Here is a 24148-nt window from a genome sequence, read left to right as displayed (position 1 = left end):
GGTAAGTCTAGTTACCATGTGTTACCATACAAACCTATTATATAGGTATTGAATATATTCTCTACACTTTACCTTTTATACACGTAACACATTTATCTTTCAACTAGAAGTTTGTATCTCTTAATTTCCTCACTTATTTCCTCCTTCCTTGAGCCCCTCTTCCCTCTGGGAACCCCTCTCTGTTCTCTGTATCTGTAACTCTATTTCTGTTTTGTCATATTTATTATTTGTTTTGGTTTTTAGATTCCTCATATAGGTGATAGCATATGATATTTGTCTTTCTCTGCTTTGCTTACTTAGGAAGATCATCCCTAGGTCCATCCATGTTGTTGCAAATGGTATTACTTCATTTTAAACAACTGATTATCAGTTTATTAAGAAAGATGATTTAAGCATCGGCAATGGTGACTTCCACCCTGACTCCTGGCTCAGTACTGATGGATGTGATCTGCTTGACAATCTGAGAAGGACAGTGCAGGTCAACAAGTCGCTTGTGGATCCTCATCTGGAATCTATCCTATGTCTTAGAACCTTCACCACAAGTTTTCCTTGTAGTTATTCTCAGAGTCTTGCTGGGCAGCCAAACAGGTTTCTTCACTTTGAGATTCTCTTCCTGCGCATCGCTGATCAGATCAGCACATACTGTCTCCAAAGACTTCACCCTGCTGCTGGTGAGGGTAATCCTAGTCTGGTGAATGGTCACCTCTGACTCTGACAGAGATTTGCTGGTGTCTTTAAAAGCCATGGCTTTTAGGAGAGGCTTCCTAACCAAATCGTTCCTTGGTGAGAGCGAACATGGGTGAGTCAGGAGCAGGAACTGACAGCCTGGAGCACCGCTGCAGTGGTGACCGTGTTTCCCCCAAAGAGACTTCATTCTTTTTTGTGGCTGAGTAATATTCCAGTGTGTGTGTGTATCTGAATAATCTTAGATATGCAGATGATACCACTCTCATGGCAGAAAGTGGAAAGGAAAAAAAGAACCTCTTGACGAGGGTGAAAGAGAGAGAGAAAAAGCTGACTTAACACTCAACATTCAAAAAACTAAGATCAATTTAAAAAAAAACAACTAAGATCATGGCATTGGGTACCATCCCTTTACGGCAAATAGAAGGGGAACAGGACTTGCATTCCCTTAATCTCATCTCAGCTGGTCAGCCCCCTAATCTTGATGAGCTTCTCTGCTGCTGCTGCTGCTAAGTCACTTCAGTCGTGTCCGACTCTGTGACTCCATAGACGGCAGCCCACCAGGCTCCCCCGTCCCTGGGATTCTCCAGGCCAGAATACTGGAGTGGGTTGCCATTTCCTTCTCCAATGCATGAAAGTGAAAAGTGAAAGTGAAGTCACTCATTCGTGTCCGACTCTTAGCAACCCCATGGACCGCAGCCTACCAGGCTGTTCTGTCCATGGGATTTTCCAGGCAAGAGTACTGGAGTGGGGTGCCATTGCCTTCTCCAGATGAGCTTTTCTATTCCTTGGAATTTTGCCTCAGGTTTCTTGGCTGCTCCTCTCCTGATTAGCAACTTTGGAACCCAGGGAAGGTCATGGAGGCTGGAGTCAGGACTTAAGGAAGCTCAGGTTCTTGATGCCTCATCACAGAGAGAATTGAGTGAGAAACAAAGTGATAGGTAAGAAGTGGACTTATTTAAAGAGAAACACTCCACAGGCAGAATGTTGGCCATCTCAGAAGGCAAGAGTGGCTGCATTTCTAATTAGTGTTTTTGTTCTTCGGATAAATACTCAGGAGTGGAATGGCTGGATTGTGTGGTAGTTCTATTTTTAATTTAATGAAGAACCTCTATACTGTTTTTCATAGTGCTTATACCAATTTACGTTCCCATCAACCGTGTATGAGGGTTCCCTTTTCTCCATGCCCTCACCAACACTTTTTATTTGTTGTTTTTGGTGATAGTCATCCTGACAGGTGTGAGGTGATAGCTCACTGTGGTTCTGACTTGATTTTCCCTGGTAGTTAGTGATGCTGAGCATCTTCTCATGTGCCTTCTGGCCATCTGTATGTCTACTGTGGGAATGTGGCTTTTCAGAGATTCTGCCCATTGTTCAACTGGATTGTTTGTGTTTTTGATGTTGAGTTGCATGAGCCACAAGCCTTTAAGTTTGCCCTTCTCCTTCACTGCTGAACATCTGTCACTCACTCTCAGGGCAATGAGCACTTGCCTGCGGCCCAAACCCATTGCTTTCAGGGGCCTGGTGACATTCTGTCTTTTATCTGACCTCACAATGGGGTCAGCTCAGTGTTTTGCCTTTTTCCCATTCAGTCTGACAAGATTAGAGTACCCCATGAGGGCCCAGGGTGCAGTGGCTGCAAACAGCAGCCTCCTTGATAGTGTATGCAGCCTGTTGTCTGTACAGGTTTCTCTAAGGGACCTTGGAGACAGGCCTTTCCAGTGGACATTTATTACTGGCTTGCTGTCCCCGGTCCCAGGCCCCAGACAGGTGTACGCGGCACCTTTGCAAAGCCCCAGGGCACAGCAGCCAGGGTCCTCATTGGCCAATCATAATGTTCATCCACACCAAGGTGCAGAACAAGTAGCATGTGATGGAGGCCCTGTGCAGGGCCAAGTTCAAGTTCCCTGGCCTCCAGAAGATCCACATCTCCAAGAAGTGGGGATTTATTAAGTTTAACGTGGATGAATTTGAAAACATGGTGGCAGAAAAGCGGCTCATCCGAAATGGCTTGTGGGGTCAAATACATCCCTAATCATGTCCCTCTGGATAAATAGAAGGCCCTGCACTCATGACAGCCTTGACGCTGTCCCCTCCTTACACATACCCACCGACAAATCCTACTTTCCTGTCCAAAAAAAGGGGGGGAGGGGCAAATGTCAATTAAATGACAAAAATAATTGCATAGAGGACTTCCCTGGTGGTCCAGGGGTTAAGAATCCGCCTGCCCGTGCAGGGGCCATGGGTTTGGTCCCTGGTCCGGGAAGATTTCACGTGCCGCAGAGCAACTAAAGCCTCTGCGCCACTGCTACTGAAGCCTGAGATCTAGCGCCTGAGTTCTGCAACAAGAGAAGCCACCACAATGAAACCTGAGCACTGCAACTAGGGAGTGGGCTCTGCTCGCCATGTGCACCAACAAAGACTCAGCACATCCAAAAAAGTAAAAAATAAATAAATAAAATTTAAAAACAGATAAGCTAAACATGGAGAAGGCTAGTGAGGCAGCCTGAAGTGTGGGTTTGGCAGGGCTGCAAAAGCGTCCCAGCCTAGCCTCTGACAGTTGACCTAGGAGCCCTGGAGTGTAAGTATGAGAGCGCCAGCGCTCGGACCTTGGAGGGCACTGGCTGCCTCGACAGGTTATACCGCTGGGGATGGGAGAGCGCGTCTGCTGCTGTCAACACCGAACCCGGCCAGGGTTAGCTGGGGTTGCAGCTTTTGCTTTCTCTCTCCCCCTGACTGGGTTTCAGCCTCAGATATGCTTCCCTGAGATTACACCGGTCTCTGATATCAGCCCTGCCCATCCCTGAGCTTCAGTCCCACCTCTGAAAGAGGAGCCAGTCTCACTCCAGATGTGTTGCATCTTGCTTGCTACATTCTCTAGGGGTGAGCTTATCAAGGGTCACCTTTGCCTCATTTCCTGGTATTAAATGCCTCGACGATCCGTCCTTCACCCATTGTGATCTGATTTCTAGCCTTCCCTGCCCTTGTCTCACTGGCTGAAACTTCTGGGGTGCCCAGTGCTGACCCCCAGTTGCCTTGATCTCTCTTTAATAGCCCACATGTCATCAATGTTGCCTGCAAATTCTTCTCTCTTGGCTTCCTCAGCACTCATCTTCTTCTCCTCCTCCTCCCTCTCTGCCCACTCCTTCTTCCTCTGTCCCTCTGAACTGGTTGTGCTCCTCACAGCCTCCTGCCTAGGCTCCTTGTCCCTTGTCTTCTCAGGAGGGTCTGTACCCACCCCGACTCTATCTGGGGATGATGCCTCCAGCCCCTCTCTTCCTCACGAGCTCTGCATGCAGCTGCCCATCGGAGCCCCCCTCCACCAGGATGTCACACAGATAACCTCGAGCCCAGTAAGATCAAAACTGAGCTCCTCAGCGGCATCATCTGGCCCCTGCCGACCTCTCTGGCCTCACACTCTCTCCCTGTTGCTGTAAGGTGTAGCAGTACTGGATTGTGGGGGCCTTGCATGCATGCACGAAGTCGCTTCTGTCGTGTCTGACTCTTTGGGACCCTGTGGACGGAAACCCACCAGGTTTCCCTGTCCATGGGATTCTCCAGGCAAGAATACTGGAGTGGGTTGCCATGCCCTCCTCCAGGGGATCTTTCAGACCCAGGGATCGAACCTGTATCTCTTACATTTACCTGATTGGTAGGTGGGTTCTTTACCACTAGCGCCACCTGGGAAGTCCAGTGGGCTTACAGCTAGTGAACCTATTACCAGGGCAGGAATTGAGATACAGATGTAGAGGACAGAAGTGTGGACACAGGGCAGTGGTGGGGAGGGAAGGGGGGACAAGCTGGGAGATTAGGATTTACATATATACATTGTTGTTGTGTAGTCGCTAAGTCACGTCCAACTCTTTTACGACCCTATGGACTGTAGCCTGCCAGGTTCCTCTATCCATAGGATTTCCAGACAAGAAATACTGGAGTGGGTTGCCATTTCCTTCTCCAGGGGGTCTTCCCAACCCAGGGATCGAACCTGCGTCTCCTGCATTGGAGGCTAATTCTTTTACCTCTGAGCCACCAGGGAAGTCCATATATACACTACCATGTATAAAATAGGTATCTAGTGAGAACATGCTGCTCAGCGCGGGGAGCCCAGCTCGGAACTCTGTGAGGACTTAGAGAGGTGGAGCAGGAGGGAGGTCCAAGAGGGGGGATATATGTACACATAGGCCTGAAGCATGTTGTTTCAGAACATGAAAACATGATTCAGAACAGAAACTAATACAATGTCGTAAAGCAACTACGGAGTATGAAAAAAAAATGTATAGGAGGAAACAATGCTTTTCAGACCCTTGTTACAGCCACGTGGCATAGTATCACAGTGATTCCATCTGCTTTATGTTCAGAAAGCATCAGTACAGGCTCTATAGAAACTCTGGGGTACTTTGGAATCCTGTTTCCACACAATGGCAGAGCCCAATAGAAGGGCTGCAAGCTTGCAGGCCTACAAGGCCAGGTGTTTTTTATGTGAGTGAAAGTGATAGTGGGGGAATGGTGAACTGGAGAACACACACCCTGCCTCAAAACAGAGGACAGTCCCATTCTAGCTTCAGCCAGGTAATAGGCTTATGTAAATATTGTCACAATTTTGAGTTTTCTTTCTCTTTTTAAATCTTGTGGGGTTTTTTTTGTTTTTATATTTAATTTAAAAATTAAACAAAATTTTTTTAAATTTTTGGCTGTGCTGGGTCTTCATCGCTACATGTGGGCAACTAGTAGTGAGCTAGTTGCAGGGCGTGGGCTTCTCACTGCGGTGGCTCCTCTTGTTGTGGGGCACGGGCTCTAGAGCACCTGGGTTCAGTAATTGAGGCTCACAGGCTTCACTAGTTGTGGCACGTGGGCTTCGTTGCCCCATGGCATGTGGATCTTCCTGGACCAGGGTTAGAACCTGTGTCCCCTATGTTGGCAGGCGGATTCTTAACCACTGGACCACCAGGGAAGTCCCTGAGTTTTTGAGAAAAATCTAGAAATCTGGATTTTCATGTGAAAGTTAGATGGAAACTAATTCAAAATTTACAAGATACTATGTGAGCTAACTAGTTTTTTAAAAAACATTGTGCCACTCAAACAAAACACACATGTGGGCCATATCCAGCCCACAGGCTATATGTCCATGAACTTCCCTTGTAGCTCAGATGGTAAAGAATCTGCTGCAATGCAGGAGACCCGGGTTCGTTTCCTGGGTTGGGAAGATTCCCTGGAGGAAGAAATGGCAACCCACTCCAGTATTCTTGCCTGGAAAATTAACCTGGACAGAGGAGCCTGACAGGCTACACAGTCCATGGGGTCGCAAGAATCGGACACAACTTAGCAATTAAACCACCACCAACCACCACAGAGACAGTGGAAACTGGAGCCTTTGGAGTCAAACCTTTACCAGCTCAAACACTGACTCTGCTACTGTGTGTGTCTTTGGGCAAATCATACAACCTCTCCAATGTCCTCATCTGTAGAATAAGGATAACGGTAGTTCTCTCACAGAGTTGTCATGAGGATAAGAGAAGATGTTTTGTTCTGTTTTCTTGGCAGTGTCTTGCAGCCTGTGGGATCTTAGTTCCCCAATCAGGGATCAAACCCGCACCACGGCAGTGAAAACACGCAGTCCTAACCACTGGACCACCAGGGAATTCCCGAGACAGGTTTTCAAATTTTATTTTTTCTCCTTATTTTTTCAAATTAATTTTTATTGGAGTATAGTTTCCTTACCATCTTCTGTTAGTTTCCACTGTGCAGTAAAGTGAATCAGTTTTACACACACATTTGAGCGTGTGTAGTCGCTCAGTCATGTCCTGCAGCCTGCCAGGCTCCTCAGTCCGTGGGATTCTCCAGGCAAGAACACTGGAGTGGGTTGCCATGCCCTCCCAGGGATGGAACCCGAGTCTCCTGTGTCTCCTGCAATGCAGGCAGATTCTTTACCTGCTGAGGCATCGGGGAAGTCTTCACATATACATATATCCCCCTTTTGGATTTCTTTCCCATTTAGGTTATCATAGAGCGCTGAGCAGGGTTCCCCGAACTATACCATAGGTTCTGAATAGCTAACTATTTTATGCATGGTATCAATACCATGTATATGTCATTCCCAACCTCCCAGTTCATCCCACCCTCCCTCTTTCCCCCCCTTAGCATCCACACGTTTGTTCTCTACGTCTGTGTCTATTTCTGTTTTGCATATAAGATCATCTATACCACCTCTTTGATTCCACATATACACATTAATATGCGATATTTGTTTTTACCTTTCTGACTTCCTTCACTCTGAATGAGTGTCTAGGTCCATCCACATCTCTACAGACAAGACAGATTTTTTATAGCATATTTTAAACATTTACATTGAAAGAATGAAAACATTTTAAGACACACAACATGATGCTATTTAACTGTGCTGTCCACGGACCTGCCTTTCCCAGGGCACAGAAAACCCTTCTCTATTTCTTCTCTGTTTGCCTGATGACGTCGTTTCACTATCTCATGCTTCAAGATTCAGTTCCTCTGCTGTGAACCCTTTGACTTCCTCGTGAAAACACTCTGAACTGATTTATGTAGCTGCATACTTTTATTATTTGATTTGACATTGGCAGTGCTGTCTGAGAGAATGCCCTGAGAAAAAGGATTGTTTGAACACTTGTCTGTCACCCCAGCACCTGCCAGTGAGCCTGGCGAGCAGTAAATACTATGTGAACAGATGGAGGGATGGAAGGATGAGAAGGGTTCTGTCAAGGACAAAGTGTTTAAAATGAGACCAACCAGGGAGCTCCCTGGTGGCCTAGTGGTTAGGATTTGGGGCTTTCGCTGCTGGGGCCCAGGTTCAGTCCCTGGTTGGGGAACTGGGATCCTGCAAGCTTCGGGTTGTAAGGAAGCTCCCTTGTGGGGTAGGTGATTAGGGAGCTATGTCTGCAGTTTTGCACTTCCCTGGATCTTGGCCAGCATTCTGCTCTAAGGCTCAGCTGGTGCTTTGAGATGGGACAGCCTCACTTCTTTCTGGTAAAATCCCTCCCCGTCTTCAAGCTCGGTTTAAGAGCAACCACCATCCGTGGCATCTGGACACAGTCACACAAAGCTCAGAGTTGGCATGGGAGAAGCAACAACTGGAAACAGGAAATGTCTTTACCCTCATGGTCTCTTCTCCCTTCCTTGTAATATCTAAAAACAAGAACAGCACTCCTGAAGCTGTGGTTGGCCAGCTGTGAAAAGCAAGCACAGGCTTTGGGCGGAAGTCATGACAAGACTGCCGTCTGGATGAGGAACTCTTGTTGGCAATCGTCTCTCTCATAGTGGTTGGTTGTGAGACGGGGTTCTTCAACTGGGAGTGAGGAAGCCATTGTAGCTTCCTCGGCTTTTCCAAAGCTTCCCCACAAAAGTTACAGAGCACCCAGGCCAGGTCTAGACAACCCTGTCATTAGAGATGTTTATTCCTGAGACCAGGGCAGACAGAACTAATGGATCACATGACTCCTTCCCACAAGCCAGAGAAATAGCTCATCTCGATGTAGCAATCCAGGCAGCTGCAATCAATTGTGTGGGGTTGGTGCATGCCATCAAACCTATTTACCATTTCATCTTTTAAAAATGTGTTTTAACTTAATTTTATATCGGAGTATAGTTGATTCACAATATTGTGTTAGTTTCTGGTGTACAGTAAAGTGATTTAGTGATAGATATATACAGATTCCTTCTTTTTCAGGTTCTTTTCCCACATAGCTTATTACAGAAGGTTGAGTAGAGTTTCCTGTACTACATAGTTGATTGTTGATTATCTAGTTTGTATGTGATAGTGTGGGTATGATTTTTCATCTTATTGCATGCCAGGCCCATTGCTAGGGGATACAGAGATGAGTAAATAATAGCCCTCCCTTAAGTCTGGAGGTAAGATGTGGGTAGAGTTTGGGAGGAGACAAACCTATGAACACATATTTATAACTAGGTGAAGTCTAAAACAGGGTTAGATGCATGAAAACAGTCTTGGGGAAGCATATACTGGGAAATTACTAATTCTGCCTAGAAGTGTGGTGCAGAGATGGGTCTTGAAGGATGGATAGGAGTTTACTAAGGCTAAGCAAGGTGGGAAGGGTAGTCCTGGTACAAGGACTAACATTTACCAAGGCTTGAAATCCAGCAAACACTGGAATGGGTGTAACATGTGCCTGCAGTAGGAAGGATTTTTCCTATATCTCTCTAAGCCATAGATAATGTCATCTGTAAAAATAACAGTGCCTACTTCATAAGGTTGTGGTGAGGACTCACTAAGATAATATGTAATGTTCTCACACAGTGCCTGGTTCAAGGAAAGTCAGGTCCTGTTGATGTCTCCAGAATTCCAAGGGGAGGAATTCCCTGGTGGTCCAGTAGTTAGGACTCCATGCTTTCACTGCAGAGGGCCCAGGTTCAATCTCTGGTCAGGGAACTAAAATTCCACAAGCTCACACCTTTAAAAGTCTACTACTTTAAAAAATAAATAAATAAATAAAGTAGAAGAACATCATCAGATTTTTAAAATTTTTATTTTCCATGACTAAAATGCTTGTTTATATTAAAAGAGTTAAAACTATAAAAGAGAAAGAAGAAAAGAAAACCAATCTGAGGAGTATAACCTGGGAGATGGTCTTTCAGAAAGCTCTGAAGACTGTCCTACCTTTATATAAATTTTTGAGTCAAAAGGTTATACATCAAAGTAATACACTGACAGTTTACATAGTCCAGGAGGGCTAGTCATGGGTTAGTGTGACCCCTTTACAAGACTGAGAAGAAAGGTCTCCTAAGGAGTGAACTTGCTGGTGTCAGGAGAAAACTGCTTTTTTCTGGGGTGGAGGGGGTAGGGGTTGAATAGGCATTGCTGGGTCTTCTGAGGGGATCTAGTTAATGTCTTACAGCTTCTTAATGCATAGTAAAGGGCACGGGGTAGTGGCTCAAACGGGCAGAGAGAGAATTTTATGTTTAAAAATGTTCTTGTCCTGACTTAAAAATAATCTTATTTCATCAGAGAAGGGGCCTCTCACCAGAGTGGGGACTGAGGTCTCCAGCTCCGGGACAAGCCACACCCTGTCCCATTTCCAGAGATGGACCTTGGCCCTCCGCCTTTCAGTCTTAGTTCTATATCTGGAAATGATTCTAAGATTTCAGCTGATGACTTCCCTGGTGTTCCAGTGCTTAAGACTCCCTGCTCCCAATGCAGGAGGCATGAGTTCGATCCCTGGTCAGAAAGCTAAGATCCCCCATGGTGCAGGGAACAATCTTTAAAAAAAAAAAGGGTAGTGTGGACTTCTCTGTGGCTTAGTGGTGAACAATCTGCCTGCTAATGTGGGGACAGTGGTTCGATCCCTAATCCAGGAAGATTCCACCTACCTTGGGGCAACTAAGCCTGTGTACCACAAACGCTGATCCTGAGCTCTGGAGCCCTCGAGCCACAACTGCTGAAGCCCATGTACCCTACAGCCTGTGCTCAACAAGAGAAGCCACTGCAATGAGAAACTCTTGAACCATGACAAAGAGTAGCCCCAGTTCTCCACAACTAGAGAAAGCCTGCACACTGCAACGAAAACCCGGCACAGCCAAAAATAATTTTTTTTTAAATTTAATTTAAGAAAAGACAGATTGCAGCTGGACACCAAGCTTTCTTCACTGCAGCTTACCTAACTGGGCCAAGCTTTTGTGCAGGCAGGAGATAGATGGGCCCTTGGGCTGGACAGCTGGTATTTGTCAAGTGGAGTAAAATAGAAGTTTTGTTCTCACCCAGACACTCCCAAGGACAAAGCAGGTGGCAAAAGCTGAGCTCTGCTAAAGTTAAGAGATAAGGTCTCCACTTCCCAGGTCAAGGAAGACTTCCCTGTCTGCACATGTGCAGGAAGGCTTCTTGGGGATCCAAAAGAGAGGACGCCTCACCCCACAATAAGTGTGGAAATGTATCCACAGGCTTCTGCAGCGGGATCCATCCTAGCAAAAAGTTGTGCATGCATCTTGGGGAGAGTCCAAGGACCAGTCAGGTGTGAAAAAAGAAACAAGACAATCAGCTAAAAGTGAACAAAGCCCAGGTTTCCTGGGTGATGCTCTTGGTAAAGAATCTGCCTGCCAATGCAGGAGATGGGGACTTGGGTTTGATCCCTGTGTTGGGAAGATCCCCTGGAGTAGGAAATGGCCACCCACTCCAGTATTCTTGCCTGGAATATTCCATGGTCAGTGGAGCCTCACAGGCTACAGTCCACAGGGTCACAAAGAGTCAGACATGACTGAACACACACACACAAACGCATACACCTGGAAGGACTGTCCAATATAAAGGGTTTAAATCTCCTCTTTACTGTGATCCTTATTCCAGACATCTGTATTCCTGCCCTGCTTCTGACATAAATAAGCTGTTTTTTGGGTGCCCTCCCATACTTTGTGCTGTGTCTCTAATAATATACTTTGTATGTATTTTGCAGCTTTTGCCTCCTTGAAACATTTTTGCTTCCAATTGGGGTAAGAATCAGAGAACATTGCTTCTAGCCTCTACTTCTGGTGGACTGGCAGCTAGACTCAATCCCTGGACAGGAAAACAAAATCCTGCTTCAAGACTACAGTCCCTCTGAAAGCAGTAGAAAGGGGAGGGAACCAACCCAGGGGCTTGTATGTTTCACATACTATTTCCTATCTCTAGGAAGACCGGGGTTGGGAAGATCTGCTGGAGAAGGGATAGGCTACCCACACCAGTATTCTTGGGCTTCCCTTGTGGCTCAGCTGGTAAAGAATCTGCCTGCAATGTGGGAGACCTGGGTTCGATCCCTAGGTCAGGAAGATCCCCTGGAGAAGGGAATGGCTACCCACCCCAGTATTCTGGCTGGAGAAGTCCATGGACTGTATAGTCCATGGGATCGCAAGAGTCAGACACAACTGACTGACCTTCACTTCACTTCAGGAAGACCTCAGAATGGTGATGGCTATTGCGGGTGCAGGCATCCTTCAGTCTACCAGTATCTAGCTAGCATCTACCTTGTCTCAGCCTGGGGCTCCTTTTGGCTCAGGGGAGGTAGGAGATAATTAACAAGCCAGCAACGAGCTCACACATAGCCTTGATGGCCAGAAATGAAGCCCCCACCACCCTAAGAATCAGGCCTATGGGTCATGGCACAAGGCCTGCCTCTAGAAATCCAGTCAGCTGCCCTGTTGTCAGGGAAGCTAGCCTTTCCTGGTTTAGCTCCTTCCAGACCTGGCCAGGCTCCTAAATTTGTGCCCTTAGAGCCCCACAGCTTGTCTCCCCTAAAGCACTTCTGCAGATGAAATCTTACATGGATTAGTAGGACTGTTTGATGTCTCTCCCCCACCATTCTACAAACTACAGCCCACCCCACCCCCCTGCCCCGTAAGGGCTTTGTCTCCTCACTGCTGTCAACTTGAAAAAAATGCACAACATTAGAACTGTGAGTTGGGTGTATTCAGTTTCTTACTGAGCTCTGAGAAACTATTCTGAAAAGGCAACAGAGAAACCAGGATATATGTGAGTTTTTCTGTGTGTCCAGGACTATACTGTGGGGTTGGATGGGGTGGGGTGGGAGGAGTTCTGGAAACACAATAGTGTTAAAAAAAAAAATGTTGCCTGCCATTCCAGTTCTATAAGGATCAAGCCATTAGCCACTAATCGGTCACCCAATGGAAAGAAAAACATCTAGTTGAGGGACTTCCCTGGTGATTCAGTGGTTAAGCATCCTGGTTTCCACTGCAGGGAATGCAGGGAAGTTCTACATCCTTCGAGGTGTAGCCAAAAAATAAAAAAACAAAATAAAAATGGTAAAGAAACAGTCAAACATAAGAAAATTAACAGCAAACCACAAAGAACAGGGTGATTTGAGTACTGGCAGAGTCAGACATGACTTAGAGACACGACAACTCTTCAGTGTATGGGAAGACACAAGAATCTGGGGTCACTGAGATTTTCCCCTAAATGAGTTTCAACTATCTAGGGGTGGGGTTCAAAGTACAGAAGGTCCTTCAGGTACACTGTTCTAGGGTGGATGGTGAGTGACTGTAGCTGCTAATGGCTCCATCCCTATAGAACTGGAATGGCAGGCAACATTTTTTTTTTCTCTCTCTTTACATTGCAGTGTTTCCAGGGCCTCTCTTGGCCATGGTCCCTGACATACAAGGGGCATTCAACAAATGCACTGATAAGGAAGAAAGCCAAGTAGTACTACTATCTTTTACAGTCAATAAAACAGGGCCAGGTAGAGATCCGACTGCCTTCTGCCCCTATTTCTGTAGTAAGAGCACCAAAGAGAATAGGGCCACACCTAAGGGCCTCCCAGGCCCTCCACCAGCTCCTCCTCCCCTGCTCCTCCAAGGGCATCGCAGAGCCATGACCCAGCCCCAGTAACAGACTAGCTTCCCAGGAAAAAGATCCCGTGGGCAGAAGGGGAACAAGTGACAGTCTATTCATTACAATTATAGCATTTACAATATATCAGACATTGTGCTTCCTGAGCAACTCTTTGAGTCACATTCTATTAGCACCATCCTTTTAAAGATGAAGAAACGGAGGCACAAAGAGCCAAGTGGCATGCCCAGAACCTAGGTGACGGAATTGAGGCAGTAGAATTGGAGGCTGCACTTTTATCCACCGAATCGCTCTGTCGCAGGGCAGAACATCAGCACAGACATCAGAAGTCGTGTGTTTTTCCAGCTCGGCTTTGAATGCCCGATTGTTCTTGTCTCTTTATGGGTAAATTGGGATCCTTAACAATAACTAGCTTATAAAGTTGTTGGGAGATAAACCCACGTGGAGTTTAGTACAGCGCCTAGAACATAATAAGCGATCAATGAATGTTAATTATTCATATTCTCCTACTGTTATGGGGGTTTCGGGGCCTGGGAAGGAGTGCCTGGCGATATCTTGGCACAGTTTGCAGGCGGGGTCACTCTGTAAGCCAGGGGTTGGGGGGGGGGGGGGGCGCCTGCCCTCCCCATCCCAGAGAAGGAGGGGCTGAGAGGAAGGAGGGTCTCACCAGTCCTGGCCCCGCCCCGCCCACTTAAAAAAAAAAAAAAAAAAAAAAAAGACGCTGAGCGCAGGCGCATAAAGATGAGCCTTCTGCCTTGCGCCAACTCTGCAAGGAACCGCAAGCATGGAGGGGCGCGCGAACTCCCCGGGCGAGCCACGCGCCTGGCCCACCCGGTCCGTGCTGTGCCGCGGCTGCGTGGAGCCACTCGTCTTCCTCGCCAACTTCGCCTTGGTCCTGCAGGGCCCGGTGACCACGCAGTACCTGTGGCACCGTTTCAGTGCAGACCTTGGCTATAATGGCACCCGTCACAGGGGCAGCTGCAGCAACCACAGCGTGGACCCCGTCGCGCAGGTAGGCGCCGCGCGCGTGGGGGTGGGGGCGGGGAAGCGAGGAGCGTGGCAGGGGCGGGGCCTGGGTGAAGATGCGGACGGCCGCGGGGGGTTAGGATCTTGGGTGGTGGGCGGGACGGGAGCAAAAGTTGGAGCCCGAGAACTGCGGTGTAGAGATGCTGAAAGCTGACGCAGATAAAGCGAGCTTGGAGGGCTAACAAGGGGGTATTTACTGAAAAAACAAAACGCACAACTTAAAAAGATGAGAATTTTTTTCAGTTTATTTTTGGCTATGCTGGGTCTTCATGGTTGCCCCGACTTTTCTCTAGTTGTGTCCAGCGGGGTCTACTCTCTAGTTGCAGAATGCTGGGCCTTCTCACTGCGGTGGCTTCCCTTGTTTGGGGACAGGGCTCTAGAGCACAGGCTCAGTCGTTGTGGCGCAGACTCAGTTACCCTGCGGCAGGTGGATCTTCCCCAACCAGGGACCGAACCTGTGTCTCCTGCACTGGCAGGTGGATTCTTTACCGCTGAGCCACCAGGGAAGCCTGGAAAATTGTCTTATTTAGCTACCTTTCTGAGGACTCAAGCCCTGGAGGCAGTCTCTCAGACAGCTCCAAAGGACTGCCCCTGAGAGATAAGGGAGGAACCAGGATATATAGGAGTTTTGTGATAAAAACCAGCTTGGAGGAACAGCAAAAAACTACAAGTGATAAGTGTTAGTCACTCAGTTATGTCCGACTCTTTGCAACCCCATGGACTGTAGCCCACCAGCCTGCTCCATCCATGGGATTTCCCAGGCGAGAATACTGGAGTGGGTTGCCATTTCCTTCTCTAGGGATCTTCCCAACTCAGGGATTGAACCCTGATATAGCAGCAGCATTTTTCATTCACAAAGGAATGGATCTTACAAATTTCCCATACCCTCTCCAGCATCCATACTAAAATTCTCTTGAGGTTTAGGGCTTCAGAGAAAGTCCTGATCCCTGTATCTCCCAGGTGGGTGACAGTGTGGGGGGTGGGCAGCCCAGAGTGAGGGATAGTAACCTCCGCCTCCACTTAATACAACTCTTGCCCCCACAGAAAGTGGAGACACTCACCTCCCACTGGACCCTCTACATGAACTTGGGCGGCTTCCTGGTGGGACTCTTCTCGTCCACCCTGCTGGGCGCCTGGAGTGACTGTGTGGGCCGCCGCCCGCTGCTGGTGCTGGCCTCGCTCGGCCTGCTGCTCCAGACCGTGCTGTCCATCTTTGTGGTTCAGCTGCAGCTCCACATCGGCTACTTGGTACTGGGCCGCATCCTTTGTGCCCTTCTCGGCGATTTCAGTGGGCTCCTGGCCGCTGGCTTTGCCTCCGTGGCTGATGTCAGCTCCAGCCGCACCCGTACCATCCGAATGGCCCTATTGGAAGCATGCATTGGGGTGGCAGGGATGCTGGCGAGTTTCATTGGTGGCTACTTGCTCCAGGAGCAGGTTTATGTCAACCCCTTCTGGCTCGCCTTGGCCTTGCTGACCGTCATGACTCTCTATGCAGCATTCTGCTTTGGTGAGACAGTGAAGGAGCGGACACCTACCCGTCTCTTCACACTCCGTCACCACCGATCCATCATCCAGCTCTATGTGACCCAGGCCCCGGAGAAATCCAGGAAGCACTTAGCCCTGTACTCATTGGCCATCTTCGTGATGATCACTGTGCACCTTGGGGCCCAGGACATCCTGACCCTCTATGAGCTGAGCGCACCCCTCTGCTGGGACTCTCGGCTGATCAGCTACGGTTCTGCAGCTCAGCAGCTCCCATACCTCACCAGCCTGCTGGGCCTGCGGCTTCTGCAGTACTGCCTGGCCGACACCTGGGTGGCTGAGATCGGCCTGATCTTCAATATCCTGGGGATGATGTTCTTCGCATTTGCTACCACCACACCCCTCATGTTCACAGGTAAAGTGCATGGGTTCAGCGACAGTTTGTTTCAGAATTGCTGGGTGGCCACGTGCTGTCCCCAAATGCAGTTTGTGCTCATGTCTTTGGAAACATGACTGGGGCCCTAGCCTGCACTGGAGGACAGACGACTAAGAAATCTCATTAAAAAAACCCCCACCTGTTACACAGAAAAGATAGACCTTCAGTAGCCAAAGTAATTAATTCACATTACCAACCATAAATATTGTAAGACAGAGCCAAAGACAATAGTATCGCTTGTACACTAATTGCTTCACTCCCTGGCCTCCCACTTCCCCTGGTGCTTTTAAGCAAAGTCCATGCTGTTAATGCCTTAATGCTCACTTCTCTGATAAGGATCACAGGACCTTGGTCAGCTTCTTTGGGTTTTTTAAAAAAGCCAGCCTTCTCAGACCACAGCTATCAGATTCCTGCTTGTGTTCGTTCTTCTTTTCTTTTTGGTTGGAGGGGACAGCTGAAAATGAGGAAGTTCACTTTCCTGAATGGACAGATTTATTTTAATAGAGCCTGAAAATGTGTACAGTCAGCCATTCAGTAATCACAGATTAAAAAAAGAATTTTTTTTAAAATGTTTGGCGTGGAGGCACACAGGCTTTTTCTTGTTGCTGCACATGGGCTCTAGAGTTCGAGGGCTCAGTTGTAGCACTTGGGCCTCTCTAGTTGCAGCACGCAGGCTTAGTTGCCCCAAGCCACGTGGGATCTTAGTTCCCCAACCAGGGATCAAACCTTCACTCCCTGCATTGGAAGGTGGATTCTCAACCACTGGGCCACCAGGGAAGTCCCAGTAGTCACAGACTTCTTAATGTGGCTGCTCCTCTGGACAGGGCAGCTGATGGGGACCAGGTACCTTTTCCTTCTACACACAGCATCTTCCATGGACTCGGTGGTGGACTCAAGGGCTTCAGGGCTGCAGAGATGATGAAGGCACTGTCATTGCTCAGGGATTTGGGGGTGCCTGTCACCTTCAGGGGTTCTGGGGGTGGGGCCTCATCGTGTACCCACTTTGGAGGCTCCACTGCCCTTTAACAGTTTGCAGTTTTGCTGAGGAGGTAACAGTTGCAAGAGGGAGAGAAACAGTTTCTAAGGAAACAGTACAAGCCTGTGAGTCACTAAATGTCCATTGAAAAGGAACTCACATTTACTGTGTGCTTACTGTGCACCGTCATCATCTCCTTTCTCATCAGGGAAGTTCTTCCGGTGTCTAACCTGCATCCCTCATGGGGTGGACACCAGAGCTCTGCTACATCTCACTGGGGCACCCCCTCCCCAGCCCCATTCTCTCGATCTTTCCTTCTTTCTCCCCAGGATACGGGCTCCTCTTCCTGTCATTGGTCGTCACACCTATCATCCGGGCCAAGCTCTCGAGACGGGTGAGGCAGTCGGAGCAGGGTGAGTATCAGCGTCAGCCCGCGTCTGTTTCCTCAGGCCAGTGTTGCCTAAACTGGGTGAGGGCAGCCATGGGCTGGGAGGAGCTTACCTTCCTTCCTCCCACCTTGGAGAAGTAGCTAAGACAACTGCGTTGCTGTCCAAGCGCCCAGGGCTGGCAGAGGACCACAGGGATTTGCATTTTCTGACCAAATCATAGTCGGAATTTGCAGTCAGCTGCATGTGATTATGATCTTTTGCTGGGCTTATGTTTTTAAGCCCAGCAGAGGATTTACCCTTTCCAGAATTCAGCTTTTCTATCTGCAAAATGGACATGACGATGCCACAGGCCCCTGCTTCCCTGGGGTCACAGTGTCCAAGCTCGAAGGAGACAAAACAACTTGGTGACTTAGGTTTCATTGTTTCTGCGTGGCAGATGAAACTAAGGCCCAGAGTGTTAAATTGATTCACCTAAGATCACTCAGTAAGTGGTGGGCCTAGGTTGCACACCCAGGTGTGTTTTTAAGAGCACCAGGGCTTGGGATCTGGGTTTTTAGTCCTGGCTCTTTCACACTGGCTGTGTGATCTTGGGTAGGTCCCTGTCCCTCTCTGGGCCTGTTTCCTCAACACAAATGAATTGCTCTTGGTGACATCTGCAGGCCCTTCGAGCTCTTGACAGTCTGATAGTTTAATCTCAACTTCTGTTAGGTTGAGCTTCAAAGCAAGAGTGAAATGAAAGTGTTAATCACTCAGTTATATCTGACTCAGTTGTATGCGACCCCCTGGACCATAGCCCACCAGGCTCCTTTGCCCTTGAAACTCTCCAGGCAACAGTACTGGAGTGGGTTGCCATTCTCTTCTCCCGGGGAACCTTCCTGACCCAGGAATCGAACCCGAGTCTCCCACGCTGCAGGCAGGTTCTTTACCATCGGAATCACCAGGGAAGCCCAGGGTTGAGCTTTGCAGAATTTGTGTTCTGTTGGCATAACTATAAAGACTAGTTTCTCAGGTCACTGGGTCTTTAGATCGCAGTCAGAAAAACATCTGGCTTATCCTCTTTTTCCCTTCTACCCTGGGAAGAGGTTTTGGTGATGGCAGAGATTTTCATGTCATATATCCCACCATGGGTTCTGTTGTCTCCAGAACCATTCATTCACAACCATTCTGTTGTTTCCATTCATTCACTCAATAAGTCTTTTTCTAGCTCCTTCACTATGCCCAGAGATGCCAAGAGGAACAGGAGAAAAGAACAGCCTTTGCTAACTGACTGCCTGTAGGAGGGCAGGCCCTGGCATAGGTGTTTTACCTGTGTATATAATGTTACCAGCATTCCTAACAATCCATGAAAGGTAATGTCCTTGTTTAATAGAAGGGGGACAGAAACCCAGAAAGATAAATGACTTATTCAGTGATCACACAGCTAATAAGTGTTGAAACTGAGAATTAACCGAGAAATTTATCCTAAACAGGAGATGATTCCAAAGGGGATAAACCCCACATGATTTTATCAGACTTTATCAAACTTCTTCGAGAAGACATCACACGTCCTTGTAATAGATTTAATAACAGCCGTTTGTTTTATAGCACAGGTGCTCTCCATGTATGACCTCACTGAAGCCTTATCACACACAACACATGATGTAGGGTTTATAGGTGAGAAAGGTCAGACTCAGGTGAAGTGGCTTGCCCCAGATCACACAGCTGTTAGGTAGTAGTGCCAGAATTTGCATTTAGGTCTTTCAAATTGCTGTGTGGTATTTATTTCTTCACAGGTGCTCTCTTTTCTGCTCTGGCCTGTGTGAATGGCTTGGCCATGCTGATGGCCTCTGGCATCTTCAACTCACTCTACCCAGCCACCCTGAACCTCATGAAGGGCTTCCCCTTCCTCCTGGGAGCTGGACTGCTCTTCATCCCGGCCATCCTGATGGGGTAATACAGGGCTGTGACTCACGGTCAGAACGGAGCCGTTTACCTAAAGGGCTCCTCTTCCTCCTCCCGACCTCCTCGTTTCTGGAGCTCTCCCCCTGTGGGTGCCTCTCTCCCCCCTTGCAGACGGCTGCCTGATTCTCTGGGAGCGGTTCTCCAGGGGCAAGGCAGAGGCCAGCAGGGGAAGGGACACGCTCACAGTGCTGCTTGGCAGGGCTGTGTTCTCCTAGTCAGTTCCTCTCGCCCCTCTCTGTTCCCATTTTACAGATGCAACAACCGTGCGTGGCAGAAATGCGCTAAAGGGAAGCCTGGAGAGCTTCCTGGGATAGCTGTGGCTGGGCCCCATGCCCACCCGACCCACTTGCTTTTCTTCCCCGGAGCCCTCTGTCTTGTCTTCCACCTCTTAGCTTGTGGTGGCGGGGGGCGGGGGGGGGGGGGGGGGGCGGGGGTGGTTACCTGGATCAGCCCACCCAATAAAGGCCATGTCACTCCTCCAGGAGTTGAGGGTCCCACCCCCATGTTAAGTCTGAACTCTCTCTTTGGTCTCTCACAGGATACTGGAAAGGGATAATCATTGCCCTGAATTCCAGGAGTTTTCCCAGAGCCCCTGATCTGCCTAGACCTGAGGACAGAGGGCAAGAGGAGCAACATGAGCACTGACCAACTGGAAGGAGCTGCATCTGGATCCCAGCCCTTAGCATAGCAGCAGATTCCCCCAAAGCGCTGTGTTCACCTTGGACAGGATGGTCAACCTGGACCAAGGCCCCTGCCTCATCCACAGCTGTGCCAGCCTAGGACTCCCAGATCTCGAATTGTCCCCCACTCAGGGCAGGGGGTGGGGTGCGCCTATTTGGAACAGGGATCTGTTTACCCTTTAGGCCATGAATCACACAGAAGAACCCTCCAGGGGAGGGGAGAGGTCCTGACGGAGGGACCAGCTGAAGCCTGAGGGCTGGCACCTCTGCTTCCAACCCAAACTGGGCAGCTCGGAGTATTCAATTTATCAGTCCTTAGTGATGAATATGGTACCTTTGGGGGAGGGAGGGTTGTGGGAGGGACTTGGTGTCCCCTGGAGGGAGAATGCTGCTGTCCCTGGGTGGCAATTAATCTGCTGGGCTTAGCAGTGCCAATCATCATAAGTCAGTATAATCGCCCTGAAATGAACTTTCTGGCTCCCCCACGGCATTAGGCTATGGGGCCTTGTTTTCCCAGTTTGCCCACCATAGACCAGGCAGCAGCAGCTGCTGGAAAGGACAGGAGCCCCCAGTTGCCATGAGATTGGCACCGGGCACAGCCGGCTCACTCCTCATCTGACTGCCCATTGTCTTCTGAGCTTCTGGGAGGCAAAGCGCTGGCACGCTTGCATCAGGCCAGTGGGAAGCTCTGGGCAGAGCCCTGGCCGCTCATTCCTCGGGGTCAGAGATCCACTCCCTGAAGGCGCCCGTCCCGATCTTCCTGGCTACAGCCAGCCCAAACGGAATCAATTTTTGTTACCACTCAGCTCTCTAACACCCCCCCATCTCTAGGCATTTCAGCAGGGCCATGTGCCAACACTCTCCCTTGAGCACCTGTAGGTCAACAGGAACCTGGAGATAGGTCCAGCCTCCCCCTATGGTACAGGAGGCCCAAGTCCCAGAGAATGCGGGGCCCATCTCTAGGGCGTGCGGGAAGCCTGAAGTTGAAAGGCAGAATCGATTGGGTCTTAAGGTTGGCCTTGATGAGGCCCATAAGCCCCCAAGCAAATCAGATTAACACCTGACTCTTCAAAACAGAACTAGCCACAGGGCATCCCCCTGCTGGTATTTCTGCCCTCATTCTCTCTCATGTGAAACCATGCAGGTAAAATGGGGGTGGCCCAAAGCAAACCAAGGTCAGCTGTGGCCTGTTATCAGAGTCCGGTGTCTCTATCCCCTGTCGTGAGATCAGGTGAGGAGAGGCCCCTCTCCTGGCCCAGCAGTGCCAATGTCGGCAAAAAGTCTCTGGATTGACCTCAGGCCTGGGATCTACTCCAGGTACCGCCTCTGACTTGGGTGTGGCCTTCTGTGAAGGGCTAGCTCAGCGACACCCACAATTGTCTGGTCATGGTTTGACGAGTTAGGAAACACTAGAATAAATATTGTTCTTAGATCCTTCCTACCTCATACATTCTAAAATGGAATGCCTCTATTCGTGGAGCCCAGGGAAGGCTGAATGAGTTGGAGCTGGACTTTTGACTTTTGAGTGTTTCTTGGTCATGAGCAAGGTCGTGGTCTCGGAGAGGGGTGGGGTGGGGTGAGGCTGACTCAGCCCCATAGTGGGGGCAGCAGTTACAGCCCATCCAAGCAGAAAACTCTCTGATCCTTCAAAGCAATGTCAGAGCAGGCTGGGGGTGAGGGAAGGCTGTTTCTCAGCCCTCTGTCTCAGGAGAGGCTCTGTGAGGCCAGGCCTAGGTGGACGGTGAGGGCCATGGTGCCCGCCCCGGCTGCGATTGGGGCAGTGGTTATGGTGAGGGAGGCAGGCTCCTGAATGCACTGGCCTGGCAGAGCGAGGATTTTTATTTCAGCTGCTCCAGCAGGGCCTGGAGGCTGGGCTCTGATTCCCCAGAGAAAGAGAGAGAGAGGAGGCAGGCAGCAGTGGAGGGTGTGCTGGGCAACCTCCCGAGTACTGCCCGTGAGGGGCCTCTGGAGGGAGTGGGACTGATGGGGAACAAGAAGACAAGGCCTCTGGAGGAGACTCATCACATTATATTCTTACTGCCTCTGCTCTTGGGGGCAGCATCTGGTCTGCCTCGGTACTGTCCAGTCCAGGACCTGCCTATCACTGGTGGGTGTTCATGAAGCATGAAGGAGAAAGGGTCAAGGGCACTCAGAGGACCGGCTAGTGTATCTGGCAGGGAGGGGGGTGGAAGGAAGGAGTCCCAAGCCTGGAGGGGCCTGACTTGCATCTGTGGGAGGCAGCTCTGGGAGCTGAGCCAGGTGTGAACCCACTGCCCCTGGGAGGGGAGGCGCCAGGCCGGTGCCCGCCAAGCCTATTAGCTGGAGCCTGCATTTATTGGCAGGAGATGCTCTCCACCCCTGGTGGACAAAGGGGCCGAGGGACACTTCTGCTTGGTTATTTCTTTATAGCCTCTGGGTCAGCCGTCTGTTGTGAAAGCCTGTCCCCCATGGCTAGAGTACTGGGGGCAAGAGGGAAGCCGGCCGTTCTATAGAGCTGCAGCCCTGCCCAGGGTGCAGCCTCCTGAATAATTCTTAAGAGAGCAGTGCCCCCGGTCGTGGATAGGGCGCCAGGAGGCCCGGTCTGCGTCCTGGGGCTGTCTCTGGAGACTTGGGACACTGGGCGCATCATTCAGTTCCTTCTCTGTCAGACGGAGGTGATACCAGGTAAGGTTGCTCTGGTGATTAGAGGCCAGGGGGTGAAGTGTCAGGGAAATGACCGATATCTGTGAGGCCTTGGAGCCTGGCTGCCTAAGGTACTGAATGTCATTCCTTGATCACCAGCTTTAGCCCACCTGGGAGTTCATGAGGAATGCACCCCACCCCAGGTGTCCTGAATGGAATTTTAACAAAATCCCCCGGTGATTCAGATGCACCCCTTTCCCCCTCTTCAGGATCTTGCCTCTCCTCACTGGCCCTGCCCCCCGACTCGGGGGTGGGGGGCGGGCAGTGGGTTCACACCTGGGGGAGCTACTGCCAGGCTACTGCTGCTGCCCCAGGGGGCTGCCTCACTCCACCTCCCTGAGTCAGTGGGTGGTGAGCAGCCTTGGGCGGGTGGGGGGCTGAGCCAGGCTAGGCAGAGGCCTGGCACACAGCACCAAGGCATAATAGGTTGGCTAGCTGCCCTCTGAGACGCAGCCTTCCCTGCTCAGGCCCAAGCAGGAGCTCCCACTGCACCCGTGAGGAGAGACCACAGCTGCCGACCAGCCAGTGTGAGGGCCGGCTCGCTGTCACCCTGACCCCAGATGTGGCAAAGGAGGCTGCACGTCAGAAGGCTGGGAGGGGACCTGGGACCAGGTCAGGCTAGCTAAGGGCACCGAATGGTTACGAGGCAAGGCCACAGGGCGGTAGGAGGTGGTAAGCACGGGGGCCAGGAGCAGGTGGGGACCATGGCTGGCCCCTCATCCCTGGCTGGCTCCCGGGCCCAAGCCCTTGCTTGGCGGAGAGGGGTGGCCATGCCACCAAGCCCTGCCGGACTTTGCCTACCTTCACTGTACTCAAGCTGGCTGTTGGCAGGGCAGGAACGGTTAACACACAGCAAACCCTCCTCCTCCAGAACCTCCTCAGCAGAGCAGTGACCCTTCCACACTCAAGACAGGAACTGAGGGCAAGGGCCTGGGGGAAGTCTTAGCACCCCCAACGCCTGGCTTCCCTTCCCTTTGCAGATACTGAGGACGCTGGGTTTGAGGTGAACCATGAGGGCAGGGGAGTTAGAGAGCCATTTCCTGAGAAGAGCCCAGGCTGTCTCAGCCCAGGGAGGCCAGTCTGAGGGGCTGTTCCACTGGGGTGGGGGGGATGGTGGAAATGGGAGTCATGATGGAAATGGGAGCTAGGGGCTGGTTAGATGGGGCCCCGGGGGTGCAGTGCCCTCCAAACTGGTGTCGGAGCCAGCAGACGAGTCCCGGGAGGAGCGGCCCTGCAGGAAGCGGATGATCTTCTCAATGGTGGCCTCCTGGTACTCGTGGGACCACCTGTGGGTACACAGGCGGCTGGGTCAGAGGGCTGGGCAGAGGGCGCTGCGGGCCGGGGGCCTGGGTAACCCGCCCCGCCCCTCCTCACTTGATGCCATTAAAGGTGAGCACAGCCTGCATGTCCTCCGGCAGGGCCTGGGGCTCTGGCCACTCGAAGCCGTCAATGACAGGCACGATGTTCTTGCCGCAGCTCAAAGCAGTCACGATCTCCTAGAGAAAGAAGAGAAGAGGATGACACTGGGGACCCATC

General features: G+C 50.2%; 2 protein-coding genes and 2 pseudogenes across 3 annotated transcripts in view; 2 read left to right on the top strand and 2 right to left on the bottom strand.

Moving 5' to 3' along the window:
* Nucleotides 1–388: 388 nt before the first annotated feature.
* LOC110131840 (small ribosomal subunit protein uS10-like) lies at nt 389–745 on the bottom strand (annotated as a pseudogene).
* A 1525-nt stretch (nt 746–2270) lies between these two features.
* On the top strand, nt 2271–2398 carry LOC139039280 (small nucleolar RNA SNORA70; annotated as a pseudogene).
* An 11343-nt stretch (nt 2399–13741) lies between these two features.
* On the top strand, nt 13742–21376 carry SLC46A1 (solute carrier family 46 member 1). Its single transcript, XM_070478754.1, has 5 exons — nt 13742–14012; nt 15071–15923; nt 17250–17333; nt 19082–19238; nt 19789–21376. The coding sequence occupies exons 1-5, from the start codon at nt 13785–13787 to the stop codon at nt 19844–19846; spliced, it is 1380 nt and encodes a 459-aa protein (XP_070334855.1). The 5' UTR covers nt 13742–13784; the 3' UTR covers nt 19847–21376.
* Nucleotides 18855–24148, bottom strand: part of SARM1 (sterile alpha and TIR motif containing 1) — a 25143-nt gene continuing 19849 nt past the window's right edge. Inside the window, exons 8-10 of one of the 2 annotated variants that reach the window (XR_011492151.1) lie at nt 23987–24108; nt 23414–23898; nt 18855–22605 (exon numbers count right to left, since the gene is read on the bottom strand). Coding sequence is in view for 1 of the 2 variants with exons in the window: in XM_070478752.1 (XP_070334853.1) it covers nt 23757–23898; nt 23987–24108 (264 nt within the window). In the remaining variant the exon portion in view is untranslated. Of the gene's footprint in view, nt 23899–23986; nt 24109–24148 lie in introns of both variants that reach the window. The other variant, XM_070478752.1, reaches the window with a different exon arrangement.

Source organism: Odocoileus virginianus, chromosome 17 (genome assembly GCF_023699985.2).
Source record: "Odocoileus virginianus isolate 20LAN1187 ecotype Illinois chromosome 17, Ovbor_1.2, whole genome shotgun sequence".
NCBI classification, from domain to species: domain Eukaryota; kingdom Metazoa; phylum Chordata; class Mammalia; order Artiodactyla; family Cervidae; genus Odocoileus; species Odocoileus virginianus.
The sequence above is the reverse complement of the archived record's forward strand: the minus strand, read 5'-3'. Positions and strand labels throughout refer to the sequence as shown.

Excerpts from the sequence above, each read along its gene's own strand:
- SLC46A1 (XM_070478754.1), top strand. The coding sequence starts at position 13,785 with ATGGAGGGGCGCGCGAACTCCCCGGGCGAGCCACGCGCCTGGCCCACC. Across the intron at positions 14,013-15,070 it reads GCGTGGACCCCGTCGCGCAG|AAAGTGGAGACACTCACCTC; the intron begins GTAGGCGCCGCG and ends TTGCCCCCACAG. Across the intron at positions 19,239-19,788 it reads ATCCCGGCCATCCTGATGGG|GATACTGGAAAGGGATAATC; the intron begins GTAATACAGGGC and ends GGTCTCTCACAG.